Raw genomic sequence first — 16565 nt, forward strand, 5'->3', positions numbered from 1 at the left:
GATGGCCGCGTCGGGCGGGCCGGAGCGCGGCGCGCTGAGCTGAGCGACCCGAGGGCGCCGTGGCCGCCCACGAGGACCATGCCGCTGACCGCGACGGGGAGGGAGCCGGGCACTGCCCACCTGCGGCAGCCGATGAGGGCGGCCGTCCTGCCCGCGCCCAGCAGCGCCCGCGACGGACGCCCACCCGCCGCCTGAGTCCGCGCCGCGGGGCCCCGCGCATCGCCATGGACGAACGGTTCAACAGGTGGCTGCTGCCGCCGCTGCTGACGCTGCTCTTCTTGCTCATCGTCTATCAGTACGTGTCGCCCGCCTGCCTCGGCGCCGCCTGCCCCCGGCGCCCGCCGGCCTCGGCCGCCGCCGCCCGCCGCGGGGGGGACCCGGCGGAGCGGGAGCGGGCGGCGGCGGAGGGCGCCGCGGAGGAGGCGGCGGCGCTGCCGCGGCTGGTGCCCAAGTTCCTGTTCGCGCGGGGGGAGCTGTGCCGGCGGGTGCGGTTCGACATGCGGGGCCGCGACGTGATCGTCTTCCTGCACATCCAGAAGACCGGCGGCACTACCTTCGGGCGGCACCTGGTGCGCAACATCCGCCTGGAGCAGCCCTGCTACTGCCGCGCCGGGCAGAAGAAGTGCGCCTGCCACCGCCCGGGCGGCGACAAGGACACCTGGCTCTTCTCCCGCTTCTCCACCGGCTGGAGCTGCGGGCTGCACGCCGACTGGACCGAGCTCACCAGCTGCGTGCCCGCCGCCATGGAGCGGCGCGGCTGCCCCGGCAACCGCACCCTCAGGTCAGTGCCGGCTGTTGCCGCCCCGCTTGAGAGGAACGGCCGTTGCGTCCGTTAAACGGAACGTGCCGGGGGAGGGGAGGGGCGCGCGCGCGCGCGGGAGGCCGGGGGAAGCCCCCGGCGGGGTGAGCTGTGGCGACCCGCTGTGAGGACTGCGCCAGGCTGGGAAGTAACGAGCCGTTTACTGGCTTCGAGGTGACCGTTGAACGAGTTGGTGTCGTTTTATTCAGATCTCCGCCTGTTTCGAGAAGAAGGTAGTGAAGTCTTAACGTGCAGGGGTGAAGTAATCGTGGTGTCGGAGTTCGGGCTCTCCCCAAGTTGCGAGGCGTACTGATGCTAAGCTTGTATGAAAGAAAGCCGACAGGTGTGATAGCTGTTAAATAGTTTCGCGTTCATACTTTTGAAGCACTGTTTCCGGGACCGTTATGCCAAGTTTAGCCATATGGGTTTGTAGGTAGCTGTAAGCGGTGTTCGCTGGGTTTTGTGTAGTGCAGCGTGACGGTGGATCTTGGTCATTGTGGGCTTGCAGAGCTAGATGTGCTCTAAGGTCTCTGATGCTGGATTTAACTTCCACCCTCTCAAATTTAATTTAAGTTCTCCTTAGACAGAGGGTAGATTCCCTATAAATTAGTGCCATGGTCTGGCAACTTGGCAAGAATTATTTTCTGCCATCGTCATTAAAAGCAGATAGACAAAAGGCTTACTTTTCAGAGTAGATTACAATTTTGCCTATTTTCCTTCTTGTTACTTGTAATGCGTTCATTTATTCTCAAGATTTTGTCAGTTCCATGTAGCGCATGTGCAGTTGCCTTTATTTCCTTTCATGTGTTAATCTGTACAAAGGTCGACTGTTTTTATCCAAAAGTTTCTAGTATCTGTACTTCTGAAACTTAAAAAACTCTTCTGCATCCAAGAGTGCCTCTGCAGAAGCTAACACAGCATTGCTGCTGCTGAATAGTACAGTTTGTGTAGTTTGAAGTATCCAGGAGCCCTTAAACTCTCTTTTTTCCTTCTGGTTCCAGTCAGCATATGGAACAGTTCTGTGCTTTGTATTGTGTGCATTAGCACTTGCTATACATGCTAACTAAAAGTGAGAAGAGGGTGGGTGCTGGGCTTAAAGCAGTGAAGACAGTTTTAACAAAAAATGCAATGTTGATGTTCTTTGGATTATCTGATGACAATGGCCTTAAACGTCTGGATTTTGAATGCTGCCTGTCTTCTTGTGTTACCTTCTATTATGCTTGGTCTTGCAAAAGGCCTTTTCTGTTCTAAAAGGGAAAGATTGTCAAAGAGGTAATTTCTCTTGATACATGATGCAAGAAATCACCTTTAGGTGATTCAGTAAGTTTCGGGCTTTGCTCTGATTTACCATTAATCCAGATTTCCTTTCTGTGTTTGTACAATAGATGTTCAACATGCGTAGTAACAAGTTAAGGGGTGAATTATTCTTAAACTCTTATACTGTAATGATTATGACAAGTATATGTAAATTATTTAGGAAAACTTTGCTTTTCTTTTTTCTTTTAAGTTATGTAGTTTCCCAGATAAGTTATGTTCTTTCATCTTACTAGCCATCTTCATTTTACAAATCCACAGACTAATTTTTCAATAGGACCACTCACACATTACCTTTCAGATCTTTTCTTCTAAAAACGTATAGTCCATGACATATATGGACTCATTTTCACTGGGTCTATTCATCAAGAAAACAGAGTTGTCTAGCAATCTGAACATTATTTGTAATGTAAACATCACACACAAATTATCCTGACTGGTATTGTGTTGAATTTAACTAGTTGTGTGGTATGGGAGGCATGTTATGAGTATTGATGGTTGTGGACTTGGACTGGACTTGCAGAATACTGAAAATCATGTGAAAAATGTTAAGCTGAGGTATAATGTATGTTTCTGTGTGCTAGTAGAAGGGAAATGCTGTGAAGGTCTTCAAAAACAAAAATAACTTGGCGGTAACTCTACAGCTTTAAAGAATATTCAGTAACCTGTAATGTAGACCAAGGAGGGAGGATGAGAAATAATACTCATAGGAATGACTGAGGATACATATACCATGACTAGAATCCTCTTCTTCTCTGTCGTATAGAGTATTAGTAAGTAAATAACCAAATGTTAAAACGAATTGCTAAGACTGCAAATTGGAGGTAAAATTGGAGTAATTTCTTCAATACTTTTAAATAGAAAACATGATTATATTAAGTCAATTTAAAGCTTAGAGTGGAATTACAAAGCGGGTCATGGGGTTATTCAGTGGATTGTTACTAATCAGTTTGATTGAAGAAAAAGACAAATAAGTAGAGATATTTCACCATTTATAGTTGAACAGATTTTTTAAAAAGTTTTTTGTTTAATTAAGGAATGATTTTGTTAGTGTGGCATTGTACTTGGTCTTTCTTGATTCATCATTACACAAATGAGGAAAGTGCCCTGAATAATTATTTGTTGTAACATTCTAATACTTGTTCCTTCTTGTTCTATTATATCCTATGGTGGACAGGCACCTTTTTCTTTTTGCCTTAATTTATTTTCTCTTTATGATCATTTGAAGTTTGACTTCAATTTTTCAAGGAGCTACTTATAAAATGAACTACCAGATACCCTGAAGTGCTGATTGTCCCTGTTGTGAATGTCTCTGCTCCTGGTAAAGTTGGAATCAAGCCTAAAACACTTTGCTGGAGGACTATACTGTTTGAGATATGCATCTAGGTCTTTTTAATGTCTGAATTGAAAATTGAGAATGAGGAGGCTATATGCCTAAAATAGGCAAGGAACTAATGTAGAGCCTGAAGTAGAGCTTTCTGAATTTTTTAGTCACCCAGTAAAGCTTCTATATATATTTGAGACATTAGACTTCCCTGAATGGCTTAACTTTTTTTCTACTATCCTCCAGCTCTGGAGTTAGAAAACTAGTCCTCAGTTAAATTTCTAACAGTAGATGATGATGATGATGATGATTATTTTGTGGCTGGGAGGAGAGCATGGCAGACCATATTATGAATTTGGTACCAAGGTGTTTGATCTTTTATGCCATATATTTGATGCAGTGAAGATGATTTTTAAGTGTATTTCTTTTTTTTCCTATTAGCAGGGTTTTAACATAGTCTTTTCTATCAGGTCTCTAGGTATATAGCCTATCTTTAATTATGTAGAGAGAATAGGGGTTTAGAGTGTAAATCTCTGCATTCTAAAAACTTGCTTCTTACAGTGCTTATAGTAATTAGTCTAACATGAGTAAAGATTAAACAAGTGGCTCTCTGAAGTATCTGAGTTGCTATTTTATTATGAGTCTGTTAGATTAAGTCCTACCTTTCAATGTATATCTTCAGAAGAGTTGGTGAAGAAACTAACTAGTATCCATGGGGGAGAGGGGATAGGTGGTAGGGAAAGGAAGGAGTGGTCAGTGGTTCTACAGGTTTCAGAATGTGCATGAAGCAATTCGCTCTCACAGGCAATATGTTTAAAGATGTTTAACATGTGAATTCTCATCAGAAAAAGGAAGGGATAAGGACTCTTCAATATTCTTGATAATTGAGTTCTGACATTTCAGATCCCAAAGAAAGAACGCAGGGCAAAAGTTGCTGCTGTGCCTCAGCTGTTTGAACTCTGTCACTCTCCAACAGCAGCTATGATTTTGATGCCACTGGACCTTTACCTCTGAGACACTGGTATGAAGTGTCCTGTCCCCTCATCCCAACTTAGGTACTTCATTATGAAAAGTAGTTTATTGTGTGTATTGGGTGCTATTGAAAAGTTCTAAAAATCTTTGAAGGTATAACTCTTTTAGTACTGAGAATCAAAGTTCTGCTGAATGACGTTACATTTTTAACAAAAACAAACTTTTAGTCTTTATTTCTTTGAACACTTGCATAGGTTTTAAGTTTCAGAATGTGAGATGTTCCACTGAAATATCTGCCTAATGGTTTACAGAACCAGGCTGTTAGTTTCTAATATTAATGTATAGCTTTCACTTTTATAAAAGTTGCTATCTGGATAGTGGGGGTATTTAGAAGGGTGTGTAGTTGACACAGTTTTAAAATAAAATCTTATTAGCACAGTTTTCAGCTCAATGTTCAAAATAATGTAACTAAAGCAGTGTAACCTTTTTCCTGAAGATGCAGTTAGGTTCGCACAGAAGTTCTTATCAATAGCATAGTCCCATAAATTTAGCAGGTTATTTACTGCTTTACCTTGTATCTACAGTTTGGGTTATTTTCTGTATCTTACAGAAATGACTATTAAAATAGAAAGTGCCTGATACTGATTAGGCCAGAGTTCTTTCTCCTTCTTTGTTTTTGTAAGGAACCTTCTTCTAGTTCCTTAACGTATTCGCTCTGCCCTCTCTGGAAGTCATCAAAGTTGATGATGCTTGTGTTTAATTCCACCTCTGGAACTTTGCTTTCCTTTGGAGATCCTGAGGAACCTGATATTACAGACCTTTGGCCATTGTTGCTCAAAGAAAGAAAGAAGAAATGTAATTAGATATCTAACTTGAGATGCCAGGAAAGAAGCAGTCCCAAGTGTGAGCTAGTGACCTTAGGCTGCCTCTGTAGACAGCGGAGAGAAATAGAATGATACAGCCAGTCCTCTGGAGGGACCTAAGATACATGCCTGAGACCTGATGAATTGTTTTCTGGAGGGGCAGTTCTTCCTTTCGCTGATTGCAAAGGGAGCCTGGAGTAGTTAGTTTGGACTTAACGTCTAAAACTAGATGAGAAGAATCCCACTTCTAATGTTGCAGGTATGCAGTCCAAACTGGTTGTCTGCCTCTTAAGTTACCACGTAAAACACTGTGTGTGAGACAGTGCTTGCTTGGCAACTGTGCTTTATGTATGAGGGATGGAGAGGGGATCTTTAAAGTCCAAATCAAGGCAAATTCTCTCCTTTGCTGGTATGTTTGTAATATCATTAATAATTATTCATTGTCATGTATTAGCAGTTTGCTTAAACTAGGAAGGTATTCTCTTAAACTGCGCACTTGAAAGAACACTACATTGAAGTTTTTCCTTTGAAAGTGTTCTCTAATTTTCTTATATCAAACAATAAAGTCAGTATAATTCTGTAAACCACATGAGCTTTATTATCAGTGCAGTTTAGTATTCTAAACCTGTTGATTTTCATTAATTCACTTCCACTATACTTTCCATTTCTTCACATCTGTTTAATTTGCTGAACGCTCCATTGTTCTGTGGAAGTGTGAATTCAGCAGTAAACCTCTGAGTCATGGAATTGGAAGAGTTGGATAGAAATTAGTAGGTTCCTTTTTTCCCTTGATGTGGTCCTATACTTGTCTATTGAGGGGTTTTTAAAACCCTAACAATAGGAGAATGTAAGATGGACTCTTTTTTGCAGCCATAGTAACTAGATTATCATAAAAATGTAAAAAGAGTGCTAATTGAAAAATAAGACTATGTATGCTGAAGGTGGTGTGGAGAAGAGAAAAAACCATGAATGAGTAAACTGAATAAAACACACATTCTCTATTGCAGCATGGCATTTTGTACTGAAATGAATGAGCTCTATTCTTTTTTTTCCCCTGTACATTAAAGGAACAATGAAGATTAAACAATTTTGTGAGATCCTGCTACTGATGGCTTTTGGTTTTTTTGTTGGCTTCTAATTGCCTCCAGCATTGGAGACTCCAGAAGTGTTTTTGATAATCTCTTCTAGTGTTTCATATTGGAAATTTTTTTTTCCAGCGCTTCACATGAATCTTTTTTTTTACTTCAATTTTAAGCCCATTGCATCTTCTCCTCTCTTTCCAGGAACATGGAGAGCAAATGGATCCCTTTCTCTTTGCAGTCGCCTGTTCCTCCTGCTCTTTGGATTAACATCAGTTGCTTTCTTGAAACATGGTGCTTCAAGGGGGATACAGTATTTCATCCAGATGTGTAATATAAAGTGGAGCAGAAAGCATTTCTTCACTTATTTTGGAAGTTGTGCTCCAGGTTGTATGCTTCAGTTACATTTACTGGTTTTGAACAGCAGTCAATGTTAGGCTGCTACAGTGTGGGATTTACACCCAATTAATTTTCTCAAAAACTACTACTTATGTTTCCTATTGTCTGTTTATATGACTAATTATTCCTGCTTAAGTATAGAGCTTTGTATGTGTCCCCATTGGATTTTATTCCTCTTCTATCAGTTTATTTAATTTGTAAAGTTGATGTAAATTTTAATTTTGTCCTTCCTAGCTTTACATCACTGGCATATTTAATAAATGTATTCTATATTCAGCATCCATGTTGTTGATGCAAACACCAAATAGAACTAAATCCTATTGTAATACCTCTTTTGTTTGATATAACTCAGAATAGACTTCCAGGCAGTTTTGCCCCCACCACATAGTTTTTTCTAGACCATGGTTTTCTAGATTGTGACACTAACTGGAAATGTTGTCTAATGTCATACTTAAAAATTTTTTTTTTTAAACTAAGGCATTTCCTTCTTACTCTTCCTTTTTGAAGCCCATACTATATTTTAGGAGGAAATTAGATTCATTTGATACAACTTGATTGCGAAAGTAATGCTGTCTGCTAATCTTTTCATCTGTGTGTTTACAGGTACTTGTTTAGAACTTAAAGCAGCTGGAGTTAAGCTCAGCATCCTGTAATTTCCTGTTTCCCTTATAAAGGGAGACACTATGTTTGCCCTTTCTCAGTCTTCTGATTCCTGTCATGTCTTTTGTAAGCTTTTAATGGCTACCGTAGTTCTGTGATTGGTTCAGCCCATTCCATTAAGTTTTCCAGGATATGAAGTCCTTCCCTCTCCCAAGCTCAGTTTATTTCTAAACATTTAATTTATATGCTTGCTAAGCTCTTCTATTTTGAGGTCTTCTTCCCTCTGTTTTCAGTTGTGGGAATTTTTAAGGGGGAATTAAGCTAACAAAACACTGAATGCTTCCATCTTACATAAAAGAAGTAACAGATGGACACTTTGATTTAGCTGTAGAATATTTTGTAGATGTAGAATATTATGTAGAATTCCTAGAATATTATATTTTATTCTGTAGTTGTTTCAATACTGTCTTTTTTCTTTCTAGCTCTTATTCCTATGTGAATGTACAGCCCTGTTATACTTTGTTTGCAGTTCTGGTTTTGTTTCTGATTCTGTCTTGTGTTTAAAGGCATCATATGGTCAAGCTTGGTTTCTTAGATCACTCATCCTTTCTTTCCAGTGGTGTTGGTTATACTTGCACCTTTTTATTGTTTGAATAACTACCAACTCTCCCTAACATTTTTGCATTGAACTTGCCTCCTGCGAGGTTTTTCTGTGTTTGTGTTTTTCCCGCTTCCAGCCTCAGGAGTTGTGGACTGGTGTTTGATGGGGACAAAGCTTTCTAGTATCAGGGTTGTCACAGCTCTGGAAAACCTTTGCCCCAAAAATAAAACTTGTCTTTAGACTTTTGAAACTGCTGCAGTAAACTTCCACAAAATGAACCAGTTTGCCTTGCTGGGGACTAGAAAAGTGACAGAAATAATGCTTTCTGCTAATTGCAAGTGTTGATAAAGACATTGGTCAGCAACTAAATTGATCAGAAACTGGTTGTCCTTACCGATCACTGTACTTTGCAGGTAACTTTGAGATTTTGTTAGTAAGTTTTGAGACTTCATTATGAAAACAGTCACTTGGGCAGCAGTTCTTCCAGTGGTCTGGAAGAGAACTTCTAATGATCTATCGAAGTGAATTTTCTTGCTCCTTCCATTCAGATCTTGCTGCCTCTTTTTAATTTATTTTATCATGTTGGGATGAGTTTTTGGCTTCTGATATTTCATTCATGGGAAATAAACTCTATAATTAGCTCTTTTTTTTTTTTTTCTTGAAATGAAGGAGGTACTCACTTGTCCATGCCAGGCAGAGAATCTCTGGAGAAAAAAAAGAATAGAAGTGTCAGTAGCCTCCCATAGCACCATACAGTATTATGAGACATAGTAGCTGTTTTAACTGCCCTCTGTGACCAAGATGCTTTCTGGTGTGTATTATCTGGCTACCTAATTTAGAAAGTCATTTCCATTCCTCTAGAGTAAGATATTGATCAAAACCAATTTATAGTTTTGTGATAAGTGTTTGTTTGAGGCAGAATGGGAAAAGTTGATGTGTGTCCCCTTACACTGATAGAGATCAGATCTGTAGATGTTAACCAGTGGCAAAAATTGGGAGAAAACTGTAAGCTTACTCTGATGCTTTTGGGAGGGCAACAAAAAATCTCTGCTCTACTGGTCACCAGGAAGCTCAATGGAAAGTGTAAAGAATTGGTTGAACTGAATGGTTGCCCCCTTCAGGTGTGCTGGCAGTTTTCATGTCACCTTTTAAGTCAATGAAAATAAAGCATTTCCTTTTGGAGTTTGGTGCAGCCATGGCAATGAGTTGAGCTAGTATTTTTTAATGAGACTTTGCTCTTTGGCAGAATGAGATGTGATGAAAACAAGGGAATCTGTGTCCTTTAATGCATTTTATCGCATCCAGTTTGTTGCCTGTTCTCTGGAAGTATTTACAACTAAAACTTAGAATTTCTTGATTGATTAAGCACTAAATTAAATTGGTTGTCTTAATGTTCTGAGTTTCATAGAAGGTAACTGAAAGTCCTTCTAAAGTTTTGTTATTGCTGAACAAGGTTTTCAAACCTGAGGAGGCTGATTAAATAGTCTGATTTGGATAGGATAAAATGATTCAGCCTTGAAACAGCTACTGATTTGAAAAACACGAACAACAAAACTACTTCAGGGTTTTGTTCAAGATGGTATGGATCTTCTTGCAGATCAAATTTTAGAATGGCAATGTCAGTAGCTACCAAAACACTTGTGGTCTGTTACATGATCAGTGCTTGAGAAGACGTATTGATAGAAGATATATCACCATGTATTGACTAAAAAGTATAAAGTGGGTTCTTATAAGGATATAGCTTTTTATCTTCAAATTCTGAGGGCTTCAGTTCTCTTATAAAGTAGAATTTCTAAATTTCTAGCAGTATTTAGCTATTGTGCAAGAACACAATGTTTTAAGGAACCTTACACACTGTCTCAAAACAGATTCTTCAATCAGCATTCACTGATTCTTGTTCAGAAGCTCAATTGTGGGGGTTAAATTGGGGGAATCTCTCTCAACCTTGCTTTTCAGGGCAATTTACTGGAACAGTAGTTAGAAACTGTCATTTTTCTTGCTTATCATTCTGGTGGTGTCCAAAATCAATTTATTGCTGAGGGTTGGGAAGGGGGAGGAACAAGCTAGTGAGTTTTCTGCTTAAGATGGTTTTCCTCTGTAAATGCAGAGAATTAATGCGCTGAGATATCATGTAAGTCCTAGTTTACTGTTTAAAAAAAAAAAAATCTCTCTCTCTCGCCTGGGCTGAGAAATAAAGGATGGAGGGAGCCATGGGTAAGCAACCTAATGTGTTATAACTTAACATGGCATAATACTTGAATGCTACAAACTCAAAACTACTGAAGTTGCTCTGTAAGAAGCTGGCTTCTTATATCTGTTTTTTAATCTGTTCTTTCATTTAGCAGTGTCCTGTGACTCCCGTGCTGTTTCAATATGTAGATCTGTAGTGAAAGTGTTATCTGAGTTTCTGTGAAATGCAAGGTCATATTTCAACAGAACATAAAGGATTAGAATGGAAAGCAAGTGATCATTCTGTACTTGTTAGATAGTCACAGTTTTAATCTGGTAAATGCAAGGAACAGAGAAGTCGGTAAGTAAACATAATCTTTATTCAGCTTTTCAGGAAAAAATCTACCAGGTAGAGAACATGGTTTTTAAGGGCTTTTTCTCTCCTCTCTCTTGTTTTGACAAATGATAAAACACATCATTTTAGAGATGTGAACAAGTTTTTAAAATGCAATAGGAATACTACTACTTTTAGGACTCCTGCAGCATCTGGAAGTCTAATATTGTTATAAAAGTTAATACAGTTCCAATTTTACTACTAGGAGATATGATTTGAACTTACTGTTAGGTGGTCTTATGTATATATTTCTACAAAGAGCCCCTCCCCCCCCCTTTTTTTTTTGGCCCACAGCTTAAAGTCATAAAAGGGGGAGGGGAATTGTTTTTAATTACTGACTTAAACTTAATGTCCTAAAACCATTCTTTTCTTTAAAAACTAGTAATCGGTTAGAAGTTGGTTGCTCTAAAGCAGACTTCAGACATATTGGAAATGTATAGGTGCTGTTATGTGTCAGTGGTGAAAGTATGTTAATGCAGGTTGAAGAGTTGCTCTGTGAATGTTTACAAACTAATGGAGATGGCAAAGATGTTGACCTAGTAATGGGAAGCTTTCAGTGTTGTATTTACAGTAATGCTGGAATGGGGAAAGCAATGAACCAACACAACTTCAATTTTCAAAGTCAAAATAATGACGGATTAATAGGGAAAAAAACATAATATTCATAATTGACTTGACAGTATTCTCCCACAGTTCTGTGGAGTAATTTGAAATTCCTGGGAAGATTGTTTATATGGTTCCTGGTGCTGTTTTGTACAGGAAGGAATAAAAACCTCTTCAGGATGTTGCACTGTGTGGAGTAGCTGACCGGTCTGAGACTAGTTACTTTCTGCAAACAAGTAAACTTGAAACTGAGGTCAGAGCAAGAAGGAGACATATTTAGTTAACAAACTTTTCAAACATATGAAAGAAAAGGTAGAAAACCTGTATAATATAAGCAAGAGTAGTAAAAAGCAGTGCAGAAGATGTAAAAATATATAAAGTTAATAAAGAAGTTGAAACATCAGCTGAATGAAATGTAGCTAAACTACTAGCAGCTCAGCAAGGCATGAATGACAAGTTTGTCATTTAGGTGTGGGACTAGGATTTCCAAAGTCCTGGGCAGCGTAGTCAAGTGTTTGACAAGAGGTCACCTGTGTGACTGTGGTAACTGAAAAAATACTTCATTCTGTTCACTGTCAATCTTCTGTAGTAGCATAACTGATATTAAAGAAGTTAATTGGCCCACAGACATAAACTGGTAAGCAAGAGGAATTCGAGAAAACCTGTATGAAAGATTCCAAACTTTAGAGAATTGGAAAGAACTTTCCCGGAGACTTTAAACATGGAATATGGATAACTAAGAAAAATGCAATGCGAATGTTCTGTGAAATACTTATGTAGAACAATGTTTAGAACTTGAAAGATTTCATTATTGTTATGCTTCTGTAAGTTCATAATTAATTTAGGGTAGGAACCCTAGTATAGAAATCCACTGTCAAAAGATACACAGTTTATGACAGAGCTGATCACTCATAAAACTGAACAAATACAGATCAACATAGATTTACATAAGTACCACATACCTACTAGGGGCTGGTAGTTCAGTTGTTTGGGTAGTCTACTGAATGATTTCTGAAACTAATGCATCTTAAAAACTGTCTAAATTGGGAAGTAGGCAATCTCAACATAATCAAGTGTCAACTGTGTAAATGTCCTACAAGTTACTTTATCTTTCCAACTGTCCTAACAGTTGCATGAATATTGTTGGTTAATATGAATGAATAACACAAAATGCTTACTGCTATTTAAGTTGCATATTACTCTTCATTAAGGGAAAAAACCCTTTTAATTGGAGGTAGTTGCAAAAATAACTTGTAGTAAATATAGCATCCAAGACAAACGATTTAAACTATTTTTTTTAAATTGCATCTTTCTGTTAGTTCAAGAATATATCAGTAAAGCTCGGGAAAAGAAGTATGGATAGATATATACTGTATATTTGGGGAATTATTGTTATTTTTATAATTCATTATTTATTGTCAATATAAAATATAAACTGATGTGAATTACTTCTAGCTACTTAGTTTTGCAAAAACTAGTTTCTCCCAGATTATCACCTTTTAAATCTAACAATGTGCATGGGAAAAGCTTGCAGACTCTCACAGACTTTGTTATCCATATGTTGGAGTTGGACACATTATCCTTTTAAATGTATGTTACATGAAATTTTAATGGTTGCAATGTAGGGAAAAGCTTATTTTTTTTTCCTCTTTAACAAAGTAGCATATTAAACAATAGCCACTTCAAAAGTAATTTATAAAGTAGCAAGTAAGTTTGTATCTCAGCGTTGCTGAATTTTCATACTCAAAAGTAGTTACTTGCAATTCTTGTCTTCATTTCCATGTGTCTTTGCACATGGGCTAAAGGTGAAAATTTGGGGGTGGGTGGAATAGTAACTGATCATGTTTGGCTGGGGGACTCTTCAGAGCAAGAGGTAAGGTGAGAGGAAAGGAGAGAAAGTAGGAGTCAGCCATAAGCCCGAAGTGAGAGCAAAATCTGCAAGAGAGCAAAAAAGAGAGCAGGGAGCAGAAATTAAGCTACAGTCTTGAGAGGTGAAGGAAGGATAAATGTTACACAATTTGAAAGTCTGTATTTCAAATAAAATCTCATTTAGAATTTAAAGCTTTCCTTATGTTCTTTGTATACTTGCTGGAAGAGAAAGGTACAGACATAATGAGGAAATTCAAGTGTTAGCTGGTTTGAAGACCAGTCATACATATATCTTTTTCCTCCAGATGTTTCTCAAGCCATAAAGTCAGACTGGTGTTTTAGTAAGAGACACAAATGTTAAATTAACCATCTTCTGTTGCTGCATTGCAAACCCCCAATTGCATAGTTTTCATGTAATATTTTCATCCTTTAATTAGGTCTCAACTCTTAGTGATGGGAGTAAGACCATTGTTTTCCAAGAAACTTCAAATACAAGACATGAGAAACTTCTCTAACTGCTAAAACCCTATGTTTTTATGACAGAAAAGTCTGTCAAAATGATGCCGAATCTCTTCTGTTGTTGACTTAATGTTAAGGTGAGAAGAGCAGCTTTATGAACTATTTTATTTTGCTCTCTGTTAATATTCTTTTGCATTTATCATAGAATCATGTAGGTAGGAAGGGATTTCTGGCAGCTGTGTAGTCCAAACCCCTGCTCAGTATGGGTCTTACTAGGCTGCTCTAGAACTTGTCCAGAAGACTTCTGGATATCTTCAAGGATGGAGACTCTACAGCCTCTCTGGGCAACCTCTTCCAGTGTCTGACAACCTCCATGATAATAAATAAAAATAAATTAGAAAAAAAAAATTCTCCTTTCACCTAGCTCCACTTTCCAACCTGTGCCTGTTTTCTCCTGTCCTATCAATGTGTGCATCCAAGAAGAGTCTGCCCCATCTTCTCTATCCTCTCCCACGAACACAGCAGTAAAATCTCTCCGGAAGCCTTCTCGTCCCCAGGCCAAACAGACACAGCTCTCCCAGCCTCTCCTCGCGTGTCACGTGCCCTGGTCCCCGATCACCTTGGCGGCCCTCTGCTGGACTCGCCCCAGTATGTCAAGGTCTGTCTTGTACTAGGGACCCCAAAACTGGACACAGCACTCCAGGTGCTGTCTCACCAGTGCCAGATACAAAAGGAAGAAAGAAAAAAATCACTTCCCTCGGCCTGCTGGCTAGCTCCTGCTAACATAGCCCAGCATGTGGTTGGCCTGCTTTCCTGCAAGGGCACGCTGCTGACTCTTGTTCAACTTACTGTCCACCAGGGCCTTTCCTGCAGAGCTGCTTCCTAGCCAGTCAGTGCCCAGCCTGTCTTGTTGCATAGGGTTACTCTGCTCCAGGTGCAAGGCTTGACACTTACTTGTCTTGGTTGATCCTCATGAGGTTCCTGTCGGCCCAGTTCTCCTGCCTCTTGAGGTCACTCTGAGTAGCAGCCCTGCTCTCCAGAGTATTGACCCCTCTCCCCAACTTGGTGTCATCCATGAACTTGCTGAGACCACACTCTGTCCCATCAGCCAGGTCGTTCACACGGACCTTAAACAGCATTGGCCTCAGTATCGGTCCCTGAGAGACACTGCAAGTAATCAGCCACCAGTTGAACTTTGTACCACTGGTCACCCCCACTCTGAGCGCAACAGTCCAGCTCACCATATCGTCCCGTCTCACCAGGGTGGCTTGAAGGACACTGTGGGAGAGAGCATCAAAGTCCCTGCTAAGGTCAATGTAAACAACATCCGCTGCTCTCCCCTTTTCCGCACAGCCAGTTCTCTCATCATGGAAGGCAATTGGGCTGGTCAGGCACTGTTTGCCCCTGGTAGCTTTGCTCTGGCTGTTCCAAGTCCCCTTCTGCTTCTTCGCGTGGCTGGAAATGGCTTCCAGGGCAATTTGCTCCATCACCTGCTGAGACGAGATGGACCAGTCTGTAGTTCCCTGGAACCTCCTTCTTGAAGAAGAGTATGAGATTTGCTTTTCCTTTAGAGCTAATGGGGAAGAAGAATTCTTAAGGAGATGTTCCTAAGACATGCTGAAGTAGCTATTTTAATTATTCCCTGTTCCTGAAAATCCTTTACAAGAACGTTTAAGAACTGTTAACAAGATCAGAAGCTATAATTATTAAATAAAGCAAGGATAGATGCATCATTTTTTTCAGTGTGGTTATAACTCTAATTTGTCTAAAGAAACCACTGATTATCAGCAATAACTTTTTGAAAGGTGTTCTGATTTGCTGAGAGCATTCAATGTTAAGCTGGTCTCAAGGAGATATTATAAATATGTTCCTCTACACTTCCTTTTAGACTGAAATGGTATCCTTCTCTGATGCCAGAGAGGGTCCATTTTTCTCTTAAGCTGTGCTCAGTAGATAAAATAGATGTTTAACAGCAACTCAGTAATTAAAATGTGATCACATATTTGCCTTGGTTTTGTTAAGACTTTGATTCCTAATATGTTTTGTAATTATGTTTGCACAGTTCCAGGTTGTGTTGGGTCAAGCATTTCTACCTAAGTTATTTTTATTTAGAAATCTAACACTTCCATAATTTTCCATATTCATATTGCAGACAGTGATCTTCAGAATTCGTTTACTTCTCTGTTCAGTGATAATTTTCTTTCTTAAACTGTTTGCAGTTAAATGACAATATAAAATGTTAATTATCATATATTAACATGAAATAACTTTCCGGAGTTTAAAAAGAAAAAACATAACTGTTCTGTCTTTCTTTTTCAAATTCTATTTTCTATTTCAAAATTGAGTCATTAACTGCCTAAATAGGTTGGTTCTTTCATGTAAAATTTGGCTCAAAACTTCTGTATACCAGTTGCCATACAAAACCGTGACTACATATGTATAATGCAGAATCCACAAAGGAGGAATAAATACATGGGCAAAGAACTGATGTTTATATCTTTCCATTTCTTTTAAGTGGACTGTAAATACTTAAAAACGCTAAATAGAAAAAAATTCAAAAGAGGTGATCTTTAAAACCCTTTTTAGTCTGTCTACTTATTAGGCTCTAAGGAAGAAATATCAAATAATTAGTTTGGGTTTTTTTGTTGTTGTTTTGCTACTAGAAAAATGTTTTTGTGAAATAAAGGCTTACAGTTCCTGTTAAAGATTGTGTTACAGCTCCACTGTGTTGAAGTGGTGGTGCCATTTTTGACAAGGTTTTAAAACCTGAAAATGCCAGTTGAAATAGTTTCCTCCAAATAGAGAATTTAGTTGCCTAAATAAAAGGATTAACTATAAACAGCTTTTCTTTAAAGTTCAGGTCCTCTGTAACACAGTACCTTCTTCAGAAAAGCGTTCATTCATTTCCCTTGCTGCCTGCTTCCATTGTTGAGAGCTGACAGGCCAGTGAGCACATAAATGTACACTGCTTTGGATTTTGCAAAACTGCCTCTGACATCTGCATATTATTTCTCATTAATGTATGTATCTTCTCCCTTTTGATTAAGTTGTCAGGTATTGGTCAATATGGCAAAAAATCCCATTGTGATCAGGGTCACTAACAGGCACCTAAATGACTGC

At 39.3% G+C, this 16565-nt stretch overlaps 1 protein-coding gene across 1 annotated transcript in view; it reads left to right on the forward strand.

Moving 5' to 3' along the window:
* Positions 1–224: 224 nt before the first annotated feature.
* The window catches only part of HS6ST3 (heparan sulfate 6-O-sulfotransferase 3), a 326930-nt gene continuing 310589 nt past the window's right edge, over positions 225–16565 (forward strand). The window contains exon 1 of the mRNA XM_067289693.1: positions 225–781. Within this exon, the coding sequence (XP_067145794.1) occupies positions 225–781 (557 nt within the window). The remainder of the gene's footprint in view (positions 782–16565) is intronic.

Source organism: Apteryx mantelli, chromosome 1 (genome assembly GCF_036417845.1).
Source record: "Apteryx mantelli isolate bAptMan1 chromosome 1, bAptMan1.hap1, whole genome shotgun sequence".
Classification (NCBI taxonomy): domain Eukaryota; kingdom Metazoa; phylum Chordata; class Aves; order Apterygiformes; family Apterygidae; genus Apteryx; species Apteryx mantelli.